The following is a 24,439-nucleotide window of genomic DNA, read 5'->3' as shown; positions in this document are numbered from 1 at the left end:
TTTAAACATACAGAGGAAGAGCAATTGGGGTAGAGCAAATAGCTTGACACAGTGTGGAAGAGAGAGAAGACAAGTATGACTGAAACATAGTGTCAGAGGGCAAGAATGGTATGCAGTTAGATTAGAGAGGCAGGAAGGTGCTAGATCATATAAGGATTTCAGGTTCAAGGATTTGGATTTTTCCTCTTAGTGTGATGGGGCTCCATTGGTTTTTATCCAGAGGAATGTCATCTGATTTATAGTTGAGCAGAGGAGAAGGAACCAACCAGCAAAGGAGCTAAAAAGCAGCTCTTAGTGAGGTAGGAGGATAATCAGGCAAGGGTGGTACATGAAGCTCAGGAAGAGAGAAGAGAGGATCAAGAATGAAGGAGTGGTTAATTAGGTTAGTAATCAAAATGTCAAGTAAGATGCTATCAAAAAATGGCTATTGGATTTGGGAACCTGGAGGTTGATGGCACCCTTTACAAGAGATGTTTTAATGGGATAGTGGGTAAAGGGACAATAGTAGGGTAAGGAAATAGAAAGAGTAATGTAGAAAACAAAATATTTTTTAGTGAAGAGAGACACATAATGAGGCAGTAGCGGGAGGGGTTTTTTGGGTCAAGAGTTTGTTTTGTTTTGGTTGATAATGGAGAACTGTAGAGAAGGAGAAATTGCAGATGCTTGAGGCGGCCAGGTATTTTAGGAGAAAAGTCCTTGAAAAAGTGAGAGGAAGTGGGGTAACGGACAGCATATCTTAGTATGCCTTTCTCAACAGATGCTTTCTCTCTATATACTTTCACATTCAGTTGACAAAAACGTGCAAATTTTGCTGAGCACCATAGCAAAAAATTTGCTTGAAATGATTCCAGTCTAATAAAAAACTGTATTACCCAAAGCATGGCAGAAATAAATCACACTCATTTGGGAAGAAATGTTTCTGGCATACAGAGCAGGAGACTATTATTTTAATTTCCTTTTTAAAAACACTTATCTTTCAGGTGCTTCAAGAAGACCTGGAACAGGAACAAGTCAGGGTGAATTCTCTCACGCACATGGTGGTGGTGGTTGATGAATCTAGTGGCGATCATGCAACTGCTGCTTTGGAAAAACAACTTAAGGTCAGAGTATTTTCTTTAATACACTAAATATGTCATTCAAAATAATTAATTGCAATTCAGAAAATATTTAGAAAATTTAAAATGTAATTTGTATGTTACAAATATTTAGAATGCAATGTATTCATTTAAACTAATTCAAATTATGTCCCATTTGGGGGATGTTTGTGCATAATTCCTTTTCATTATATACTGTTTGCTCACACTAGCTTCCTGGCCTTTGGGGAAATACATAAATGCAGATCTGTTTTTTAATTATAGTTGAATAGCATGCATTAGATAACTCGTCAGAGGAATATTATTTATGCTCTCTTCAAACCTACAGTCTAAAAGAGGACAAAGGTAAGAAAACACAAAAAGGATCACATTCAGTCAAATAAGAAAAAGTTTAACACCTTCAGTATATTTTTTCCTGGAAGCCTTCAGCTGTAGTCTCGATGAGGACATAGCAGGATGCTTAAGTCATGGAAGTTTTGTTTTAGGAGATACTTAGCCTTTCAATCCCTCATTCAATCTGACTCATAGTAATTGTGTCCTTGGAAATATAACTAGTATATATTAATAAAGGATAATGTGGATATTTTCATATTTATTTCCTAACTGGAAATGATAAAGTTTTGTTATAAGTTTTTTTTTTTTAATTTCAGCAAAGCATATATACATATACCAAAACATCAACATTAAGGGAAAATAACAACAGTTTATTGTTCTGAATGTGACACATACATTCACATATTTACCCAACCACAGATTATATTTGAGGCATTCATTGTACCCACTACATGCTTGCCTTTCCTTTGTGATAGTTAGGAGCCAATAGTCTAACACGTCTGAGGATCCAATCAACGTGGGTTTAAATAGCTTTATAAGCCCAAGGTTTTTCTAAACCTAGTTTCTCTTACCTAACCTATAGAAACGCCTTATCTCTGTTTTTTTCTCTTTTTGTGTGAATTGTGTTTTTTTTTTTATCCCAGTGAAATGTCGTTTCCTAAGGTTACTGTTTTAGACTGCCAATCTCCAACAATATTATCTCACTTTCCATCATTAAATGAAAAAGACGAAACTGTTGAACTGCTACAGTTGAGCACTTAATATATACTAGTGATTCATGTTAATTGCTTATGTTTCAATGAAATTACAGGGATTGCAGATCTAAAAAGGTTTATGACGCCCAATATTATAATGTATCATTGCATATATGATCAGATTTGTTGTACACAGACACACACGCACGACTGGCTAAAGGACTTACAGGCCACTGCTACACCCATTTTACGGAATTCCATAGTTCTGATACAATAGTGTTGTGACTATTTACAGATGGGTAAAAATCTAATATTCAGTGTTTCTTAGAAATGTTCAGAAAAGATAAAAGAAGGCTGGGAGGCAGAGTTTAGAAGGGTGACTGGTTAAAAAAAATTAAGGCAGAGACTTTTCTGAGTCATAGAGTATTTCCAGTTAAAATAACAACTGAAAAACAGTCACTTTGGCACCACAAGACCTAATACAACTAGCTTTAGAATATAATTATTTCCAAGGTGATGCCTGTGGGACTAGGCCACCTTGAAAAACAGTCTATAGCATTCACAGATGGTGACTGGGTTAGATCTTAGGTAGGATGAATTAAGAGTGGTGGCCCTAAGCTTTTCTATATTTATTATCCTATTTGCTTTCATTTTTTACCTTATTTTATGTCTTTATTTCTTTGATGCAGAAACATCTACTAAGATAGCTGCACATGTATTGGCTATTCCCAATTCACACAAACTCAGTCCACATTTGTATATGATTGCCTCCCCCCTTAATTAGTGTTGACCATAGCCTCCCAGCCTCCTCTTTTCCCCTCAACCCCCTTTCCTCTTTTGAACCCTCATTTCTGTTACTGTTACCTGACTTTTAGATAATCTAGATTAGTGTCTAAAAGAGCAGAGTTAAAGGACTTAAGTGGTGAGAAGGCCCCCACTTTAGCCTTTCTTTCCTCCTATTCCATCAGTCCCAGAGGAATCCATGCTTGAGTTCTATGTCTTATTTAACTATTAGTTGGGATTGCCCTGGAATGCTGGGCTCTCATTTGACTTTGGAATTTTGATGATTCTTTCTTAGGTTCTTTACAAGTAATATAATGTTGTCTTAACTAGTTTAATTTTTATAAAGAAAGAGAAGAGGTAGAGAAGTTGGTAGAAAAAGAGGAGGAGAGAAGAAATAATAAAGAATAAAAAGACAGATAAACACATTAGAGGAGTCACTTAAACAGCAACCCAAATATCCTCTGCATGTGACAAGAATTCCATGTATGCTTCAGAGACTGAGCTATCATGTTTCATACTGGGCCCTGAGGAATTCTATTAGAAGTAATAGGAAGAATTTTAGGAAAGAGAAAAAGGTATATGGACTCAATACAAAAGGAGAAAAAAAAAAAAAAACTGGTAGGAACCTGAGAGGAATGCTTTAGGGCTTTTGTTGAAGCAGGGTCTGGTCATCCATAGCTGATTCCTGAAGACCTGTTAGTGTTGAATGCTCACCCCACACCTTCTTTCTCCTCCATGGCCTCCCATGTCACCACAATGCCTTAATCCATTTCTCTCCAATTTGCTGAAGTACCAGAGCCTCAAAATGGATACCCAGTTGTCTTTAGTAAAGAGGTACAGATAGGGGAAAACTAGGAAAGATAGTCTTTGATTTAATTCAGTAACAGAGAGAGAGAGAGAGATGTTCTTACCATCTTGAGTTAGAACTCTAAAAATATTCCTCATGGAATATCTTTACATGTATTGACTTAGTTCTTTGAACTCTATTATAAGTTAGATTTTCTCTAACTTTAAAAGACTTCTAGAAGTCTTCTTTTTAAAAGGTTTGAAGAAAAAGAAAGGTCAGAACATATGCTTAGGGATTCTGAAAGATGGCATGACTTATGAAGGATAATATTCTGAAAAGTGCAGTCTCTTGTAAATTAATTTGATTCTCTCAGAGGTTCAGCAATGTCACCACAGGTCAGAAACTTGTCCTTAACTTTAGAGGTTTCTATGATATCAGTACACAGAGAACCTGATTTGTAAGCAGTGATGCCAGTTAACTAATTTTGTTGAGAAATAGCTTGGCTAAAAAACTAAGTTGCATAATTTATGTGGAGTCTTCAGTCATGGAATATATTACCATGCCTCTTTCATTTTTTTCTATGAGTACTTGTAATGTTCTTACTATGTCATAGGGATTATGCTGGGTAGCAGAGGTAAAACAGTGAACAAAAAGAGAATTTGTTCTACCTTCCTGGGTCAGAAATGAGTAATTTGTGAGCATGCTGCCTTCCTTGGAACCTCAAAACAGTGGTAGCCATTTCTCAGGCTCCCTCTTTGAATTCAAGTGCTGATTCCTTGTCACCCGTGGTCGCCATGGTAGGCATGGCAGTTGCTCTCTTGGTACTTGCAATCTAACAGAGGAAATAAGCACTAATGAGATATTTACAAAAATGAGCAAATATTTAAAATGAACGTAACTTATTTCTATGAAGGAAAGGAACAAGTTTTGTGACAACAAATTAGTCTGACTTAAGCTGAAGCTTGAAGGCATGAAATGATTTCCTAGTAAAGTAATGTTTAAACTATGATCTAAAGGACACATTGGAGGGAACTGTATGAAGTGTGTGTATAAGGGGATTGGTGGAGGTACATGCAGTTTCCAGGAAGGGGAAACAGTGTATCAAGTGAGCATAGCACCCTCAAGGGACTGAAAAAGGGCCAGTTTAGCTACAGATTGAGGTTCAGAAGAGTGGTGCTAGCGGTGGCTTGGTGGGTAGCTAGAATTAATGTGTGATACTAAACTTTACCATAATTCTTCAGTCAACAAACATGTATTGAGTAGCAGCTGTGTGCCAGGATAGCGGCTGGGACTTCCATGGTGGGGATGGGTGGGGGCAACAGTCATGGCACCTGCCCTCCTGGACCTGCACTAATTAAATGCAATTAAGTGTAAATTTCTGGCCATGATGAGTTCAGTGTGATAGATATATGTATTACTAGATGACTCACCTTTCTCTAGAAGGTAAGGAAAGGCCTACCTAAGTGCCCTTAAGTGAGATCTGAAGATTTAGTAGAAATTAATTAGGCAACAATAAAGAACAGGAAAGTGTTCCAGATAGAAGGACCATATTTATTCATTCATTTGACAAATATGTATTGAGTGCCTACTAGGTGCCAGCCAAAAGTCTAAGCTTTGAGGTTAAGTATGGACAAAACGTAAATTGTTCCTCTATGAAGCTTACATTTGAAGCAAGCATCTGAATAAATAAGCAAGCTTTATAGTATGAAAAAGGTGCTAAGAACTATAAGGAAAACATAGAGTGGAGAAGGAAGCAGTTTTACATGAAGCCGTCAAGGGAAAACTATGTTGAGAAGGGGACATTTGAGCAAAAACTAAAACAAGATAAGGGAGGTGTTTTGGAGACACACAGGTCCTATTGGCCTTTCGCATTGGAAACTGAAAAAGACTATAGAACATAAAGAAAGCCTGTTGTTCTAGGGAGATAGCTGTTTCTAGTAAAAAAAATAAATAAATAAATAAAAAAGAACCTGGTTAGGCCCATAGCTCTTACAGAAGATGCTCTAATTAAAACATTTTCCAAATAAAAGGTAGAGCTATTAAAATCCCATTTTTAGATGTGTTCTTCTATATAAGTTAACACTTGAGAGTCCAACTAGATGTATTAAAGGTGTCTAAGGCCACAGACCCGTGAGAGTTTCTGGCATAGAAAAAATGTTTGGATTATTTTGTTGAATGATGTTACTCTTAATGTTACTGTCTAAAATTTTGGAGAATTAAAGGTATATCAAAAGAATGGATACATACAAGCATCTTCTTTTGAAGAAGAGTAACCTGGAAAATACACTTTTAGAGCAGATTATTAAACATAAGGCTGTGCACACATGTATAGTTTCTTACTCATCTGATGAAGTTAATAAACTTTATTGAATAAAGGAATAATCTTCAAAGACTAGAAAGATCTCTTAAGAGCTAAGATACATTCACTAAAATCAAGACATGAAAACCAACTGGATATCAAATGACATTAAACAATTTGTGCAAATATTATGTGGCATTATCAAGATAAATTCTTTGGTGGCTGTATTAAGTTGGTTGACCTAGTGGAATGGAATAAATATAAAATGTTTTGATTTCCCTGCCGTGTTGTGCAAAGCCTCTCGTGGGATGTCTGTGGATAAGGTGAGCCTTCTTGTTGGACTGAAAATGATTGGACTCCTTTATTCAACTTTCAGAGTCAGAAAGTTTGGGGACAGGAAGCCATTTGAGGATATAGTTGGGTCACTGTGTAAATTTCACCACCATGTTAGTGGTTAATGGATGAGTTCCTCTCCCAAATGACTTTAGAAATTCCATAGCAATGTCCTACGAAGTTAGAGTGTCACATACAAGTGTCATATACTTGTCTTTCATGTTTTAAATCAGAAAAGGCATATTTACTGTTTGAAATTTTACTGCTTAAAAAAAGCAGTATGGAGTCCGGCAGCCAGTGAGCCGGGAGCGCAGCTGCCCACTGGCACTGTGCCCGCCACAGCTGAACCTGGACCCTGCGGGAGCTTAACAGAGAGCAGGGATCGTGAGCCCTGGCCAGAGTGAGCGTGTGCGGCTGCCGCCAAGTCTGCACCTGGAGCACATGGAGAAATGGATGGAAGATAAGAGCAAAGCGAGACTTAGGCTTAAAAGCAGGTTGCTTGCTGCTTGAGGGCCAAATTCAAGGTTGAACTTTGTTCTAGGTAGACACAAGGGACTCCTTCCTAAGCCTGTAAATAAGCCCTGCCCTTGGTGCCTAAGGAAGGGGTTAGTGAAAGTCAGCCTGAGAGTCAACTAACTGCTGAACAGTCGTCAACAGGAAGACACTGGAACTCATCAAAAAAGATACCCCACATCCAAAGACCAAGGAGAAGCCACAATGAGACGGTAGGAGGGGCGCAATCACAATAAAATCCTATAACTGCTGGGTGGGTGACTCGCAAACTGGAGAACACTTATACCACAGAAGTCCACCCACTGGAGTGAAGGTTCTGAGTGCCACGTCAGGCTTCCCAACCTGGGGGTCTGGCAATGGGAGGAGGAATTCCTAGAGAATCAGACTTTGAAGGCTAGCGGGATTTGATTGCAGGACTTTGACAGGACGGGGGGAAACAGAGACGCCACTCTTGGAGGGCACACAAAAAGTAGTGTTGCACATCGGGACCCAGGGGAAGGAGCAGTGACCCTACAGGAGGCTGATCCAGACCTACCTGCTAGTGTTGGACCGTCTCCTGCAGAGGCGGGGAGTGGCTTTGTCTCACCATGAGGACAAGGTCACTGGCAGCAGAAGTTCTGGGAAGTACTCCTTGGTGTGAGCCTTCCCAGATTCTTCCATTAGCCCCACCAAAGAGCCCAGGTAGGTTCCAGTGTTGGGTTGCCTCAGGCCAAAAAACCAACAGAGAGGGAACCCAGCCCCACCCATCAGCAGTCAAGTGGATTAAAGTTTTACTGAGCTCTGCCAACTAGAGCAACAGCCAGCTGTACCCACCACCAGTCCCTCCCATCAAAAAACTTGCTCAAGCCTCTTAGATAGCCTCATCCACCAGAGGACAGACAGCAGAAGCAAGAAGAACTACAATTCTGCAGCCTGTGGAACAAAAACCACATTCACAGAAGGACGGACAAGATGAAAAGGCAGAGGGCTATGTACCAGATGAAGGAACAAGATAAAACCCCAGAAAAACAACTAAATGAAGTGGAGATAGGCAACCTTCCAGAAAAAGAACTCAAAATAATGATAGTGAAGATGATCCAGGACCTCATACAAAGAATGGAGGCAAAGATGGAGAAGATGCGAGAAATGTATAACAAAGACCTAGAAGAATTAAAGAGCAAACAAACAGAGATGAACAATACAATAACTGAAATGAAAACTACACTAGAAGGAATCAATAGCAGAATAACTGAGGCAGAAGAATGGATAAATGACCTGGAAGACAGAATGGTGGAATTCACTGCTGCAGAACAGAATAAAGAAAAAAGAATGAAGAGAAATGAAGACAGCCTAAGAGACCTCTGAGACAACATTAAACACAACAACATTCTCATTATAGGGGTTCCAGAAGGAGAAGAGAGAGAAAGGACCTGAGAATATATTTGAAGAAATTATAGTTGAAAACTTTCCTAATACGGGAAAGGAAATAGCTACCCATAATCCAGGAAGTGCAGAGAGTCCCATACAGGATGAACCCAAGGAGAAACATGGCAAGACACATAGTAATCAAATTGGAAAAAATTAAAGGCAAAATTATTGAAAGCAGCAGGGGAAAAATGACAAATAGCATACAAGGGAACTCCCATAGGTTAACAGCTGAGCTCTCAGCAGAAACTCTACAAGCCAGAAGGGAGTGGCAGGACATATTCAAAGTGATGAAAGGGAAGAACCTACAACCAAGAATACTCTACCCAGCAAGGACCTCATTCAGGTTCCACGGATAAATCAAAAGCTTTACGGACAAGTAAAAGCTAAGAGAATTCAGCACCACCAAACCAGCTCTACAGAAAATGCAAAAGGAACTTCTCTAAGTGGAAAACACAAGAAAAGAAGAGGACCTACAAAAACAAACCCATAATAATTAAGAAAATGGTAATAGGAACACACATATCGATAATTACCTTAAACATGAATGGATTAAATGCTCCAGCCAAAAGACACAGGCTCGCTGAATGGATACAAAAACAAGACCCATATATATGCTGTCTACAAGAGACCCCCTTCAGACCTAGGGACACATACAGACTGAAAGTGAAGGGATGGAAAAAGATATTCCATGCAAATGGAAATCAAAAGAAAGCTGGAGTAGCAATACTCATATCAGATAAAATAGACTTTAAAATAAAGAATGTTACAAGAGACAAGGAAGGACACTACGTAATGATCAAGGGATCAATCCAAGAAGAAGATATAACAATTATATATGCACCCAACATAGGAGCACCTCAATACATAAGGCAACTGCTAACAGCTATAAAAGAGAAAATTGACAGTAATACAATAATAGTAGGGGACTTTAACACCTCACTTACACCAATGGTAGATCATCCAAACAGAAAATTAATAAGGAAACACAAGCGTTAAATGACACAATAGACCAGATAGATTTAATTGATATTTATAGGACATTCCATCCAAAAACAGCAGATTACACTTTCTTCTCAAGTGCGCACGGAACATTCTCCAGGATAGATCACTTCTTGGGTCACAAATCAAGCCTCAGTAAATTTAAGAAAATTAAAATGATATCAGGCATCCTTTCTGACTACAACACTATGAGATTAGAAATCAGTTACAGGGAAAAACACGTAAAAAACACAAACACTTGGAATCTAAACAATACATTACTAAATAACCAAGAGATCACTGAAGAAATCAAGGTGGAAATCAAAAATTACCTAGAGACAGATGACAAGGAAAACATGACGATCCAAAACCTATGGGATGCAACAAAAGCAGTTCTAAGAGGGAAGTTTATAGCAATACAAGACTATCTCAAGAAACAAGAAAAATCTCAAATCAGCAGTCTAACCTTACACCTAAAGGAACTAGAGAAGGAAGAACAAACAAAACCCAAAGTTAGTAGAAGGAAAGAAATCATAAAGACCAGAACAGAAATAAATGAAATAGAAACAAGGAAAACAATAGCAAAGATCAATAAAACTAAAAGCTGGTTCTTTGAGAAGATAAACAAAATTGATAAAACATTAGCCAGACTCATCAAGAAAAAGAGGGAGAAGGCTCAAATCAGTAGAATTAGAAAGGAAAAAGGAGAAGTAACAACTGCACTGCAGAAATACAAAAGATCATGAGAGATTACTACATTCAACTGTATGTCAATATAATGGATAACCTGGAAGAAATGGACAAATTCTTAGAAAAGCACAACCTTCTGATACTGAACCACGAAGAAATAGAAAATATAAACAGACCAATCCAATCACTGAAATTGAGACTGATTAAAAATCTTCCAACAAACAAAAGCCCAGGACCAGATGGCTTCACAGGCGAATTCTGTCAAACACTTAGAGAAGAGCTAACCCCTATCCTTCTCAAACTCTTCCAAAATATAGCAGAGGGAGGAACACTCCCAAACTCATTCTACGAAGTCACCATCACCCTGATACCAAAAGCAGACAATGATGTCACAAAGAAAGAAAACTATAGACCAATATCACTGATGAGCATAGATGCAAAAATCCTCAACAAAACACTGTAAAGCAGAATCCAACAGCACATTAAAAGGATCATACACCATGATCAAGTGGGACTTATCCCAGGGATGCAAGGATTCTTCAATATACGCAAATCAATCAAGGTGATACACCATATTAACAAATTGAAGAAGAAATACCATATGATCATCTCAATAGATGGAGAAAAAGCTTTTGACAAAATTCAAAACCCATTTATGATAAAAACTCTCCAGAAAGTGGGCACATAGGGAACCTAACTCAACATAATAAAGGCCATATACAGCAACCCACAGCAAACGTCATTCTCAATGGTGAAAAACTGAAAGCATTTCCTCTAAGATCAGGAACAAGAGAAGGATGTCCATTCTCACCACTGTTATTCAATATAGTTTTGGAAGTTTTAGCCACGGCAGTCAGAGAAGAAAAAGAAATAAAAGTAATACAAATTGGAAAAGAAGAAGTAAAGCTGTTACTGTTTGCAGATGACATGATACTATACATAGAGAATCCTAAGGATGCCACCAGAAAACTACTAGAGCTAATCAGTGAATCTGGTAAAGTTGCAGGATACAAAATTAATGCCCAGAAATCTCTTGCATTCCTGTACACTAATGATGAAAAATCTGAAAGAGAAATTAAGGAAACACTCCCATTTACCATTGCAACAAAAAGAATAAAATACCTAGGAATAAACCCACCTAGGGAGACAAGAGATCTGTATGCAGAAACCTTTAAGACACTGATGAAGGAAATTAAATATGATACAAACAGATGGAGAAATATACCATGTTCTTGGATTGGAAGAATCAATATTGTTAAAATGACTATCCTACCCAAAGCAATCTACAGATTCAGTGCAATCCCTATCAAATTACCAAAGGCATTTTTTACAGAACTAGAACAAAAAATCTTAAAATTTGTATGGAGACACAAAAGACCCTGAATAGCCAAAGCAGTCTTGAGGGAAAAAACGGAGCTGGAGGAATCAGACTCAGTGACTGCAGACTATACTACAAAGCTACTGTAATCACATGCAAGAGGGAAGAGATATGGGAACATATGTATATGTGTAACTGATTCACTTTGTTATAAAGCAGAAACTAGCATACCACTGTAAAGTAATTATACTCCAATAAAGATGTTAAAAAAAAAAAGACAATGTGGTACTGGCACAAAAACGGAAACATAGATCAATGGAACAGGATAGAAAACCCAGAGATAAACCCATGCATCTATGGTCAACTTATCTGTGATAAAGGAGGCATATACAATGGAGAAAAGACAGTCTCTTTGATAAGTGGTCCTGGGAAAACTGGACAGCTACATATAAAAGAATGAAATTAGAACAGTCCCTAACACCATGCACAAAAATAGACTCAAAATGGATTAGAGACCTAAATGTAAAACTGGACACTAGAAGACTCTTAGAGGAAAACTTAGGAAGAACACTCTTTGACATAAATCACAGCAACATCTTTTTTGACCAACCTCCTAGAGTAATGGAAATAAAAACAAAAATAAACAAATGGGACCTAATGAAATGTAAAAGCTCTTGCACAGCAAAGGAAACCATGAACAAGATGAAAAGACAACCCTCAGAATGGGAGAAAATATTTGCAGACGAATCAGTGGACAAATGATTAACCTCTAAAATATATAAACAACTCATGCAGCTCAATATTAAAAAAAAAAACAAAAAACTCAATCCAAAATTGAGCAGAAGACCTAAATGGACATTTCTCCAAGGAAGACAGACAGCTGGCCAAGAAGCATATCAAAAGCTGCTCATCATCACTAATTATTAGAGAAATGCAAATCAAAACTACAATGAGGTATCACCTCAAACCAGTTAGAATGGGCATCATCAGAAAACCTACAAAGAACAACTGCTGGAGAGGGTGTGGATAAAAGAGAACCCTCTTGCACTGTTGGTGGGAATGTAAATTGATGCAGCCACTATGGAGAACAGTATGGAGTTTCCTTAAAAAAGTAAAAATAGAACTACCATATGACCCAGCAGTCCCACTACTGGGCATATACCCAGATAATACCATAATTCAAAAAGACACATGCACCCCGATATTCATTGCAGCGCTATTTAGAATAGCCAGGTTGTGGAAGCAACTGAAATGCCCATCGGCAGACAAGTGGATAAAGAAGATGTGGTACATATATACAATACTCAGCCATAAAAAGGAACGAAATTGAGTCATTTATAGAGATGTGGATGAATCTATAGACTGTCATAGAGAGTGAAGTAAGTCAGAAGGAGAAAAACAAATATCGTATATTAACGAATATATGTGGAACCTAGAAAAATGGTACAGATGAACTGGTTTGCAGGGCAGAAATTGAGACACAGATGTAGAGAACAGACGTATGGACACTGGGGGGGAAAGTGGAGGGGTGGTGGTGGTGGTGGTGTGATGAATTGGGAAATTGGGATTGACATGTATATACTGATGTGTATAAAATTGATGACTAATAAGAACCTGTTGTATAAAACTAAAATAAAATAAAAATTTTAAAAAAGCAGTATCTTTAAGTTAATTTTTTGATAAGAAGGATCTGAATTCCCATCCATACATGTGAACATAAACCTATATATAAATGTAAGTATATATCCATTTATACAAATGTATGTATATGTACATATATACATTTACATTTTCTCCATACATATGGATGTATGTGTGTATATATATATACACATATATATATGTATGTGCATATATATATATATATATATATATATATATATATATATGGGGGAGAGGGAGAAAGAGAGAGAGAGAGAGAAATAGAGAGAGAGACACCAACCGGCGTTACTTGGACACAAATTTAAGATTAAATCAAAGCAAGATAATATTCTTAGTAAATTAGTGCAGTCTTGGATGTGGCACAATGTCCAGATTATAAGGACTAATAATTATGTTCTGTGATAGTTTGAATACACTTTTAGTATCTTAGCTGAATTTTTCAGGGATAGTGACATCCTGTAAAGAATGTTTGTAGAACCAGGTGTTACTTAATTTTAAGAAAAACCTAAGTATTGATAAGGGACATGTGAGCAGTTTTGTCTTGTTGAAAAAGGAAGACATTTTCTCTGTTTTACTTCAGAAGGTTGTACTATCCAAAACAGACACAAGTTTATAAGCCTGTATGTCTTCTGCCCATACCTCTTTCTTGAGCGCAATTTCTTCTCTCCCATTTTCTGCTGGATATATACCCCTTAAATTTCAAAATGCACCTCAAACACAGCAAGGTGAAACTTAACTCACTGTGTCCTACTTCCCTCTAAACTTCTTTTAATGACTCCCCCATTTTTGTTATTGCACCGCCATTCACCTTGACGCCTGTACCAGAAACCTGGAGGCATTCCAGACACATCCCTTTCCTATCTCTTGTGAGCCCTCTAATGTAATCACTCACAACATTGCCTACCTGTCTCTCATATTCAGTGTTTCATCCTTGTTGTTGTTACTATTTTCCAAAGTAAAGCCCATATCTTCAGCCCCTGGAAATCCTTGCATACATTCTTTTCTTGCTTCAATCCAATCTCCACATTGAAGTCAGTGCGGAATTTCAAGAGCCTATATAATAGAGTTTCTCCTCTGCTAAAATCCTAAGTAACTTTCTGTCTTCTAGAGAGTCTCATCACTTAGGCCTACAATTAATAAGTGACCCCCGCTACCTGTTTCTCAATACTTATCTCCTATTACACCCCTCATATCCCTCAACCTACATTCTCTTCCTACAAGCTATTTCTGGTACTCTGTCGCTGTCTTTATACATGCTATTCCTGTCACTCAGAATACTCATCTTCATCATGTCTGCTTGGAAAAGTCCTATTTCATGTAGCAAACTCAGTTCAAATTTTCATCTGTGAAGCTGATCTTTCTATATAGTGATGACCACTCCCTTTTTCGTGCCATCTCTGCACCATGATTATGCCTCTGTTGTTTGGAAGGAAAATAGTCTACTAGAAAGTGATTGTTCAGAAAGGCTGTATAATGTCACCTCATCTATCATGGCTTGCAAATGGGATATGGAACTAAAAGTGTTTGTGGTACATACCTTTGGGATAATTAGGGTAGAATAAAAAGGCTGTGAAATGTTAAATCCTATAAAATTAAGAAATAAGGGTTATTTATGAAGAAGAATACGGATGAAAATACTTTTGATGTCTCTCTAGTTTCTAATTTTATATTTGGTGAATAAAAAGCATGTTTAAAATAAAAATAACTTTAAATGTGGTAGAAATAATTTCACTAAGCCAAGTGTCAACAACCATTGCCCATGAAGCAGTAATTATAATTATTAGCACTTTTGTACGCTCATTGTTTTTCAAGAATTGTATATAGTTTGTATGTAAAGCTATATCTATTTCACAAGTGAAAAAGGCTACGCATAATGAAGCTAAATCCAAGTTCATATAGTTTGCGAGTCGCAGAGCTGGGACTGGTACCCAGATCTGTGTGATACCTCAACCTGGGCTTTGTCCTAATCTCTCAGTTTCATAAGAGAAAATTACTATTTGACCTTGAGAATATTATTACAGGGGGAATATATATGCAAGGATGTTAGAATGATAATATTCTTTATGAATATTAAGTGTTAATTCTTATATGATCTAAAGAGAATTCTGGCCCTGTTGGTCTCTGAAAAAAATTCTAAACTTTATACTATGGCACAGTTCTTTTAATTGGAGTACTCTGAAAAGTACACAAATCATAATTATAGCTTGAAGACGTCGCATACCCAATTGTTCCACACCCAGATAAAAAGGTATTATGTTAACAACAATCAAAAAGCCCATCAAGCCCTATCATAGTCATAAACTGGTCCCACCTCCTCAAAGGTAACCTCTAACCTGATTTATAATACCTCAGATTAATTTTGCTGTATTTTTAACTTGATGCAAATGGAATTGCATTATATATATATATATATATATATATATATATATATATATATATATATATGTAACTGACTTTTTTTGCTCAACATTGTTTGTGAGATTCATCCATGTTGCATATAGCATTAGTTTTCTTTTTTAATGACTATACCACAGTTTAATTATGCAATCTACTGTTAAGAAAATGTGGATTGTTTCCAGTTGGGGACCATTACAAATAATTCTTCTTTGAAAATAATTGTACATATCTTTCAGTGAATATTTGTGGGCTTTTATATTGGATATACAGCCAGGATTGGAATCACTGGATCATTGAGTATATGTATCTTTAGCTTTATAGGTATTACCAAAGAGTTTTCCAAAGTTGATGTATAAATTTATACTCTCATCAGTAGTGAATAAAGGTACAAATTGCTCTGCATCTTCTTCAGTACTTCAAATGGTCAGATTTTTAACTTGAGCCTTTCTGGTGGCTGTATAATGACATTTTTCGTTTTAACTTGCATGTACTAATGACTAATGAGGTGGAACACTTGTTTACTGGTTATTTGAAAGATCTCTTTTTGGAAATGCCTATTTTTCTATTGAATTGTCTATATTTCTCTTAGTGATTTGCTGTAGTTATTTCAAAATATATATTCTGGATTGTAGTCCTTTGTTGGTTACCTATATTACACATTTCCTTTCTTTTTTTTTTTAAATCTAAGTAACTTGTCTTTTTACTCCTTAATGAATTACTACTTTAATAAACAGAAGTTTTAAATTCATTATACCCCACTTCAATATTTTCTGTTATGGTTAGCGTATTTTTTTTATTTTTATTTATTTATTTATTTTTTTGGTTAGCGTATTTTTATTCTGAGTTTAAAAGTAACATTTCCTACTCTATGACCTAGAAGATATTCTCCTGGGTTGCCATATAGTTACCTTATTGTTTGACCTTTCATATTACATTCCATCTCATATTTATGGTGTGAGAAAGGGATGAATGTCCATTTTTCCTATTTAGATTCAATTGAAGTAGCATGATTTATTGCAAACAATGTTCTGCACTGTCACCTTTAGTCAAATGCCTATACATGCATGGCTCACGTTATGGATTCTAATAAGTTCTTTTTTTTTAAAAGTCATTCAGCCTTCTTTTTTATATGTATAATTTATTTATTCATTCATTCATTTACTTTTGGCACAGGCTTTTGTTGCGGGGTGCGGGCTTCTCTCTAGTTGTGGTGTGTGGGTTTTCTGTCTCTAGCTGTGGCGCATGGGCTTCAGAGCGCGTGGGCTCTGTAGTTGTGGCACACGGGCTTAGTTGTCCTGCAGCATGTGGGATCTTAGTTCCCCAACCAGGGACTGAACCTGTGTCCCCTGCATTGGAAGGCAGATTCTTTACCACTGGACCACCAGGGAAGTCCCTCTAATAAGTTCTGTTTGTACATTTGCCTATACTTATGTCAATGCCACATTGTCTTAATTGCTATAGATTTATAATGATTTTAATATCTGGTAGTATTGTAAAATAAAAATTGTACCAGATGGTAAAACAGGCAAGAAAAAACTTATTCAAGACTATTGCAGTTATGGATCAAGACTGTTGCAAAAGGGGAGAGAGAATGAACTCAGTTCCACTGAACAAAAGGTGGGAGAATTTGGGCTTCTCTGGTGGCACAGTGGTTGCGAGTCCACCTGCCGATGCAGGGGACACGGGTTCGTGCCCCGGTCCAGGAAGATCCCACATGCTGCGGAGCGGCTGGGCCCGTGAGCCATGGCCGTTGAGCCTGCACGTCCGGAGCCTGTGTTCCGCAACAGGAGAGGCCACAACAGTGAGAGGCCCACATACCGCAAAAAAAAAAAAAAAAAAAAGAAAAAGGTGGGAGAATTTGTAAGTGCTGGGATGAGCTAGCATAAAAAGGTTGGAGGACATTAAGAGGTTGGATGGTCAATGTGATTATGCTATTTGTGTTTGCTAATTGTCCCTTATCAAAGTTAGGCTCCTATGCTCCCACAGAGTCTGGAAGACAGTCCCTATCTTTCTTGATAATTACATTTCAAAGGGATGGCTAACAGGTCCTTGAGAAAGATATTCTTGGGTTGTAGACTATTTACGTCTCAAAGGGGCAGATTAAAAAATTTACATCCTCTTTCCAAAGTAAGTGCTCTAAGCAAAGAGAGGTTGAGGCCTATAGTCTAAAGTTTAGGGAAGCTAAGGGGAACACTAAGTCTATCTTGGCCCCTGTAAGCCTTTCGTATTTATTTTCTCCTTTTTAAAGGTTTTGTTGCTATTTTTATTCATTTGCTTTCCAAATAAATTTTAGAATCAGCTTGTCACCACCCCCTCAAAAAAAAAAAACAAACAAGAAAAAACACAACTGCTTTGGTTTTAATTGGATTTCACTGAATATATAGATCGATTTGTAGTAAATTAATATATTTATTATATAAAGTATTTCAGTTCATGAATATGAAAGTCTTCCATTTATCTACATCTTTAATTTCTCTAAATAGTGTTTTTGTGGTTTTCACGATAGTGAGCCTTAGACTTTGTATGCGATTTATTACTAGGTTTTTGATAGTTTTGCTCTTGTTGTAAATGGTATCTTTTAAAGTTTTTCAGTTTTTATTTTTTGTTGCTGATATTGAGAAGTACACCTTGATTTTTATTCCTTGGCCTTGTATCCAGAGATCATGCTTACTTTGCTTATTAACTTGAGTAGTTTATCCGTAGTATCACTCAGATGTACATATCCAGGTGGTTTGTGATTAATGTCAGTTTTATTTCTCCCTTTCCAATCATTCATTTGATTATATTTTCTTTTATTTTTGTGCTGCATACTCTAGTACAGTGAGATTATTGTTGATATCTGTTTCTCATTTTAGCTCTCGGAGGTGCGGCTTTTAGTAAATCACCTGTAAAGTATGATATTTCCTGTAGGCTTGTTGTAGATGCTTTGTATTCCTAGTGTTCTAAGAGGTTTTGTTATTACTGGGTGCTTAATTTTATCAAACTTTTTTTTTCGGGATAACTTGAGACAATCATATTAGCTTTCTCCCTTATTCTGTTAATATGTAAAATCACATTGTTTCATTTTCTAATGTTAAAATAGCCTTGCATTTCTGAGGTAAACCAAACATGGATGATATGTATAACCCTTTTAATTTATTGCTAGATTTTTTTTGCTACCATTTGTTAACATTTGATTTAGAGTTTTTCCATTGTGTCCATGAAAGAGATTGGCCTATTTTCCATTCTTATGATATGCTTGCTGGGTTTAGGTACCTGATTATGCAGGCTTGGAAACTTGCCATTCATGCCTGGAATTTTTTTTATGGAGGAAGTTTTAAATGAGAATTTAATATATTTAATAGACGTAAGACTTTCTATTTTTGATTTCCAGTTTTAAAAATATTTTACCTCCATTTTCCAGATTTTCCCTTTTTGTCAGTTTGAGTAGTTTTTGTCTTTCTAGGAATTTGTCTACTGAGGACACGGGGAGGGGGAAGGGTAAGTTGGGACAAAGTGAGAGAGTGGCATGGACATATATACACTACCAAATATAAAATCGATAGCTAGTGGGAAGCAGCCGCATAGCACAGGGAGATCAGCTCGGTGATTTGTGACCACCTGGAGGGGTGGGATAGGGAGGGTGGGAGGGAGGGAGATGCAAGAGGGAAGAGATATGGGGATATATGTATATGTATAGCTGATTCACTTTGTTATAAAGCAGAAACTAAGACACCATTGTAAAGAAATTATACTCCAATAAAATTACAAATATATTCGCATTCAGTCCACATGGTATTTAATAATATATTTATTATTGAAATTTAGGAAATGTGATATAAAACTATGAATTTCTAGCCTCTTTGGGAAAAGCAAGTGATTCGATGATCCTAGGCCTGTTTTCCTGCATATTAACCTCAGTAGGAATTGAATAGCTCTGCCCACTTTACCATGAGCTCTCCATTTAGCTACAATCCCCATCACTTTCCCATCCTCTTACACATAGATTATTTTGTGCATTTTATTATGTATACACATTGGAATGTGTGATTTCTTATAGATGGAGTATTTCAATGCCAAGAGTTGAAATGGAACATAGAGGGATATGTTTTCCACTTACTAGGTTATACACAAGGCACGTAATGGAAAATGCTCCTGGTTTAAAACTGCAAAACTAAAGGATTTTCAACTGTTGTACAAAGCATAAGCATTATTAAACTATAGGTAAAATACAAAAACCTAGTAAAGTTAATATCATGCTGGAATGTTTCAGTGTATTCTGTATTAAAAGCCTTTTATGCTGTAGATTTATCACATCTGGAAACAGAAGCTGATTTTCCAGGAACTGATTCTAAATCCTTACCATTTACAAGCACGTCAATAATTCATCACAGTTTTCAGAACAATTTCATATTTGTTGACCTGACCCTAGCAGCGACCTGGCTAGGAGGGTATGAAGCAGGTACTGTTATATCCATGTCACTAGTGGCACAACTAAACCATGGCAAGATTAAATGAGTTGGCTGACAGATATTACCGAGTTGGGCAACAGTTGAGCTGGGACAAGAATTCAGGCTGTCTGTACTTTAAACCTAGTGGCGTGTAGCGGGTTAGTAGATTCAGGGATTCTGCTGTATAGCTAATGCCCATTTTAAGTATTAACGATTTAGAATTTGAGGTAGAGGGTACAGGAATTCACATGTGACTCTCATCTCCTATGGGTCTTTAAATTCACCACAAATAGCCATGCCATTACCATAAAATACTGGTAGACAGGTATTTAATGAAGAAGAAAGGGAAATAAAGGGGAGTTTTAAGACACTACTTGGGAGAAAAGCCCTGTATTGATAACTACAGTGGTGGTATTCAGCTTTGAGACATTCATATACTATGTGAAATGCATGTATTACTACACGAGACATTAAGCACAAGGGTAAGGGGGGGGCCCTCCTCAAGAAGTTCAGAGACTTGGAGGCATAAAACAATAAGGAACAGTAAAACTTCAAGCTACCAAGGAATGCCTGGGAATGTGATGAATGCTGGAAAGAACACTGTCATGCTTGGAATGCTCCTTAGACTCCTGCTCTTTATTTTCTGGTATCCCAATTGAATAGACTGGTGGGAGCTGGAGAGTATAGGGTTTATTAAGCTGCCACAGAACATTAAATAATAGCCTGCAAATAATAACAGCAACAACAACAATAGGGCCTTTCCAGATTTATTCATTAGCACTTTATAAACTCATAAAAATAATACACGGAACTGATTCTCATAGCACAGAAGAAGATGCTTCTTCAAGTTAAAAATCTCACGACACTTTTAGCATGATCACTAAGGCAGAATTTCATGAAGGAACCAGACAGTCATATTTACCTTTTAAAAATAAGTCCTTGCAAAGAGCACATGTTCTTGATCTAGAAGTGTAAGTATTTTTGATTTTTAAAACACATTTTAAACAAATATGCAGTTAAAATGTCAAAAATGTTTTCAGATCAAATTGTAACAGGAGGCTTCAAATCTTTATCAAGTAGGTTAGCTAAAATATTTAGTTAAATCTAGTGAAACTCCTGCTAAAATTAAATATGAAAAGACTCAAAAAGGATTCAGCATCTGTATATCTCACTGTATGTTTCGTAGCACAAATCACAAGGCATGCATATATATATATATATATATATATATATATATATATATATATATATATATATTTATGTTGAATGCTCTATTGAGTGAATGGCATTGTGAAAGAGCATGGACTTGTAGCCAGACAGATCTGAGGTCAAATCCCAGATACTCAATCCTTTGTCCTCTCTGGCCTTAGATAAGTTACTTAACCCATCTGAGTGTCAGTTTCCTCATCTGTAAACTGCACCATTAGAAGTGACAGGAGTTCCTTGAATTCAGTCAGGAGTTATTACAGGATCATTTAAACAGAAGTAAAAATGATATTTTCAGAGAAACCTCCAATAAGTGTTTCCTAATACATCACAAGATGTTTTTCCACCCTGGACCATATGTTAGACAGTGAACCTTTAAGGCACATGATTTTATAGTATACTGCTTCAGTTAGTAGTTTGTAAAATACATGTAAAAACATGTTTAGCCAAATGATAGACTTGGCTAAACTTTAGTCAGTAATACTCTGCCCCATTTCTAGCCTCATAATGGGTGCTTTATTTCTTTCAACACGTTATTTGATGTTATTTCCATTTCACCATCAGTAAGATGAAGTTGCTAATCCTTTTTAACTGTATAGTTGTTTATAAAGTAAGAAAGAAAGAGCAAGAAATAAATTATTTTTCAGATGGCTCATTACACATAAAATTCATTTAGCTGAGGAGTACATTTCAGGGTCTGAAACTACAATAAAAGGAGATGGGTTGCTTGCTGCCTGCTGCCTCCCTCTCTTATAAATCTCAGTTGCTGCTGCATTGTGTGGTCCATGGCACATAATTGTTTCTTCCTTAGTGGACATACTCTTGGGGACACTTTGTCTCTTAATGCCAATCTTGCTGGGTGCAGTTTAGCTTTCACTTTCTATCACTGGCTTCAATAAATTCAAGGGTCAAGGTACTTAAGTTTTACCTCTCAGGCTTGTCAAATTTTCCTTACTTGCTTTTATCCAAATGTTCTCTTGATAGCCATTTTTCACTTTTGCTTTGAAAAAACAACTCAACCAAACAAATGAATTCAGATGAGAAATGTCCCTGGCATGTATAACGATATGAGATGTGAATTAAATGGGAGGGAAAAATCCTCCCCATTGCGGATGTGAGCCTAGATGATAATGGAGTCGTGATTTAGTCCATGAAAATGTGTTAGAGTAAGTGAACTGACCTTTTGCTTCTCTTACTGCTGAGACAAAATGGGGACATAAATAAAAATTAATTTCTTCTTATCACTTCATGAGACATTATAATTCATTTTTCATTTATGTGCATAATGTTTACCTAGCTTACAAAAATATGCATTATTCCGAAAAGCTCAAGGGATTCATATACTTAAATGGAAACTCAGAGAAAGACTGATTTTTTTTTCACTAGAGAAGAGATTTCTAATCCTAATATAGTGATTAAAAAAAAAAAAACTTTTAGCTTCCTGTCAATTCCATTTGATCCAATCTCTTATACTTGTCTAACAGTGTGGTTACATCCATTCAGGCAGTGATAGGAACTAGCATCTCTGAGTGATTATAAAAGCTGACTGATAATCCAACAATTGCTTAGTTCCATCCTTTGTAATTCAAATTAAGGTCAGCATTTCTAAGCAATAAACAGGTAAATCTATGAATTCAAGCACTGTGTACATCTATTTATATTTGTGCATATGGCATTGCAAAAATCTACCTGTGGGCAGACATGTACAGCATATGAGCAAGCAGTTTCTAATTTGGTTATCTAATTTCACTGAGACCAGTAAAAAGAACCATGCCTACATTGTAACAGAAGAGACTTAGATTCAGTTCATTGAGATTGTTCTGAGAGTAAGATAGGTTTAGCAGTAGAATGTGTTACTGAAGGATATGTATGCTCCCTTGTGTTGGAAATGTTTAAAAAAGAATATACTGGAATTCTATATATACTGGAAATCTAGATAGAACTCTAGATAGATTACAGATCCACCAAGGTCTATCTGTAAATATTTAATAAGTACTTTTCTAGAGTGAGTAAAATAGTTCACCTTGGTGGTTCATAGAAGGTTCGATATAAATACTATGATCAAGCAAAATGTAAATAACCACCGACACTTGTATAACTCAGTTCAAATTAAAACTGCTTTTCAATACATGATCTTGTTTAATATTTGAAGCAATTCTTTAAGTGGTTGGTATGATTATTTTCTTTGAGAGACATTAAATTATTTAGCCATAAATTTCTTGAAAAAGCCACTTGATTTCATTGAGCAGGGAGAGATAAAGAATTGCTGGTATTATTACAAGAAGTTATGGATTTAAAATGTTTTCGTAATTTGAAAAGACATACACACATTGGTAATCCAAGCAATTGATTGACCTAAGACTTGAATCCAAGTGGCTTGGCTCTAGATATTTTTATCTTCCCTACATAAGATACAAAATCACAAAGTGATAGCATATTTGTATTTGAGAAGTTGTCACAATACATTATTAAAACTCTGCTCCATTTGAACAACTTAAATTCATTTTACTCTAGTAATTGAAATGTATTCTCTAGAATTTTCCCACTGTAATATGTACATCTTTACCTGTAACAACTTTAGTTTTGTGAGACATTTTGCAGTGCCATGGAATCAGCCTCTTTTAAATTTGTCTTATGTAGTTTGTTAGCTGTGCCATGACAAAATGCCAGAGATTGGGTGCCCTAAACAACAGAAATATATTTTCTCACAGTTCTGGAGTCTAGAAGTCCAAGATCAAAGTATTGACAGGTTTGGTTTCTTGAGGCCTCTTTCCTTGGCTTGCAGACGGCGGCCTTCTCCTTGTCCGCACATGGTTTCTCCTCTGTGCTAACACATCCCTAGTGTCTTTTTGTGTATCCAGATTTCCTCTTCTTACAAGGACATTTGTCAGATTGAATTAGAGCCCACCCTAACAGCCTCATTTTAACTTAAAAGCCCTATTTAAAGGCCCTGCCTACCAAGGTCCTGTCTTCTAATACAGTCACATGCTGGGGTAGAGGGCAATAGGGCTTTAACATATGAATTTTAGGCAGACACAATTCAGTCCATAACATCTTTATTCTGTTAATTTTGGGCACATAGTTTATGTTCAATAAATATTTGTTGCTTAAATAAATTCATGATTGGTGAATGATTGAATTGGAGCTTATCATTAACTATTAGTTAAATTAAATATTGGCTGAATTATAAACCTGCTTCAATGAATTATCAGTTATCTATTATGATTATTTGAATACAAAGGTCACTTTTTTGTTTGTTTGTTTTTTAATGTGGTACGTGGGCCTCTCACTGTTGTGGTCTCTCCCATTGCGGAGCACAGGCTCTGGACGCGCAGGCTCAGCGGCCATGGTTCACGGGCCCAGCCGCTCAGCGGCATGTGGGATCTTCCCAGACTGGGGCACGAACCCACGTCCCCTGCATCAGCAGGCGGACTCTCAACCACTGCGCCACCAGGGAAGCCCCAAAGGTCACTTTTAATACCAATCTTTTTTTCTTCCTTTTTATTGAAGTATA

The 24,439-nt window shown here is 36.6% G+C and overlaps 1 protein-coding gene across 2 annotated transcripts in view; it reads left to right on the top strand.

The window, feature by feature from the left end:
* Positions 1 to 24,439, top strand: part of DMD (dystrophin) — a gene marked incomplete at its 5' end in the record, with an annotated part of 2,126,456 nt that overhangs the window by 610,326 nt on the left and 1,491,691 nt on the right. For both annotated transcript variants that reach the window (XM_082864911.1, XM_082864910.1), the window contains one exon: positions 981 to 1,100. In XM_082864911.1, the coding sequence (XP_082721037.1) occupies positions 981 to 1,100 (120 nt within the window). The remainder of the gene's footprint in view (positions 1 to 980; positions 1,101 to 24,439) is intronic.

The sequence above is a fragment of the Leucopleurus acutus genome (genome assembly GCF_964270905.1).
Source record: "Leucopleurus acutus genome assembly, chromosome: X".
Lineage (NCBI taxonomy): Eukaryota > Metazoa > Chordata > Mammalia > Artiodactyla > Delphinidae > Leucopleurus > Leucopleurus acutus.
This window is presented reverse-complemented; position numbering and strand designations above follow the sequence as displayed.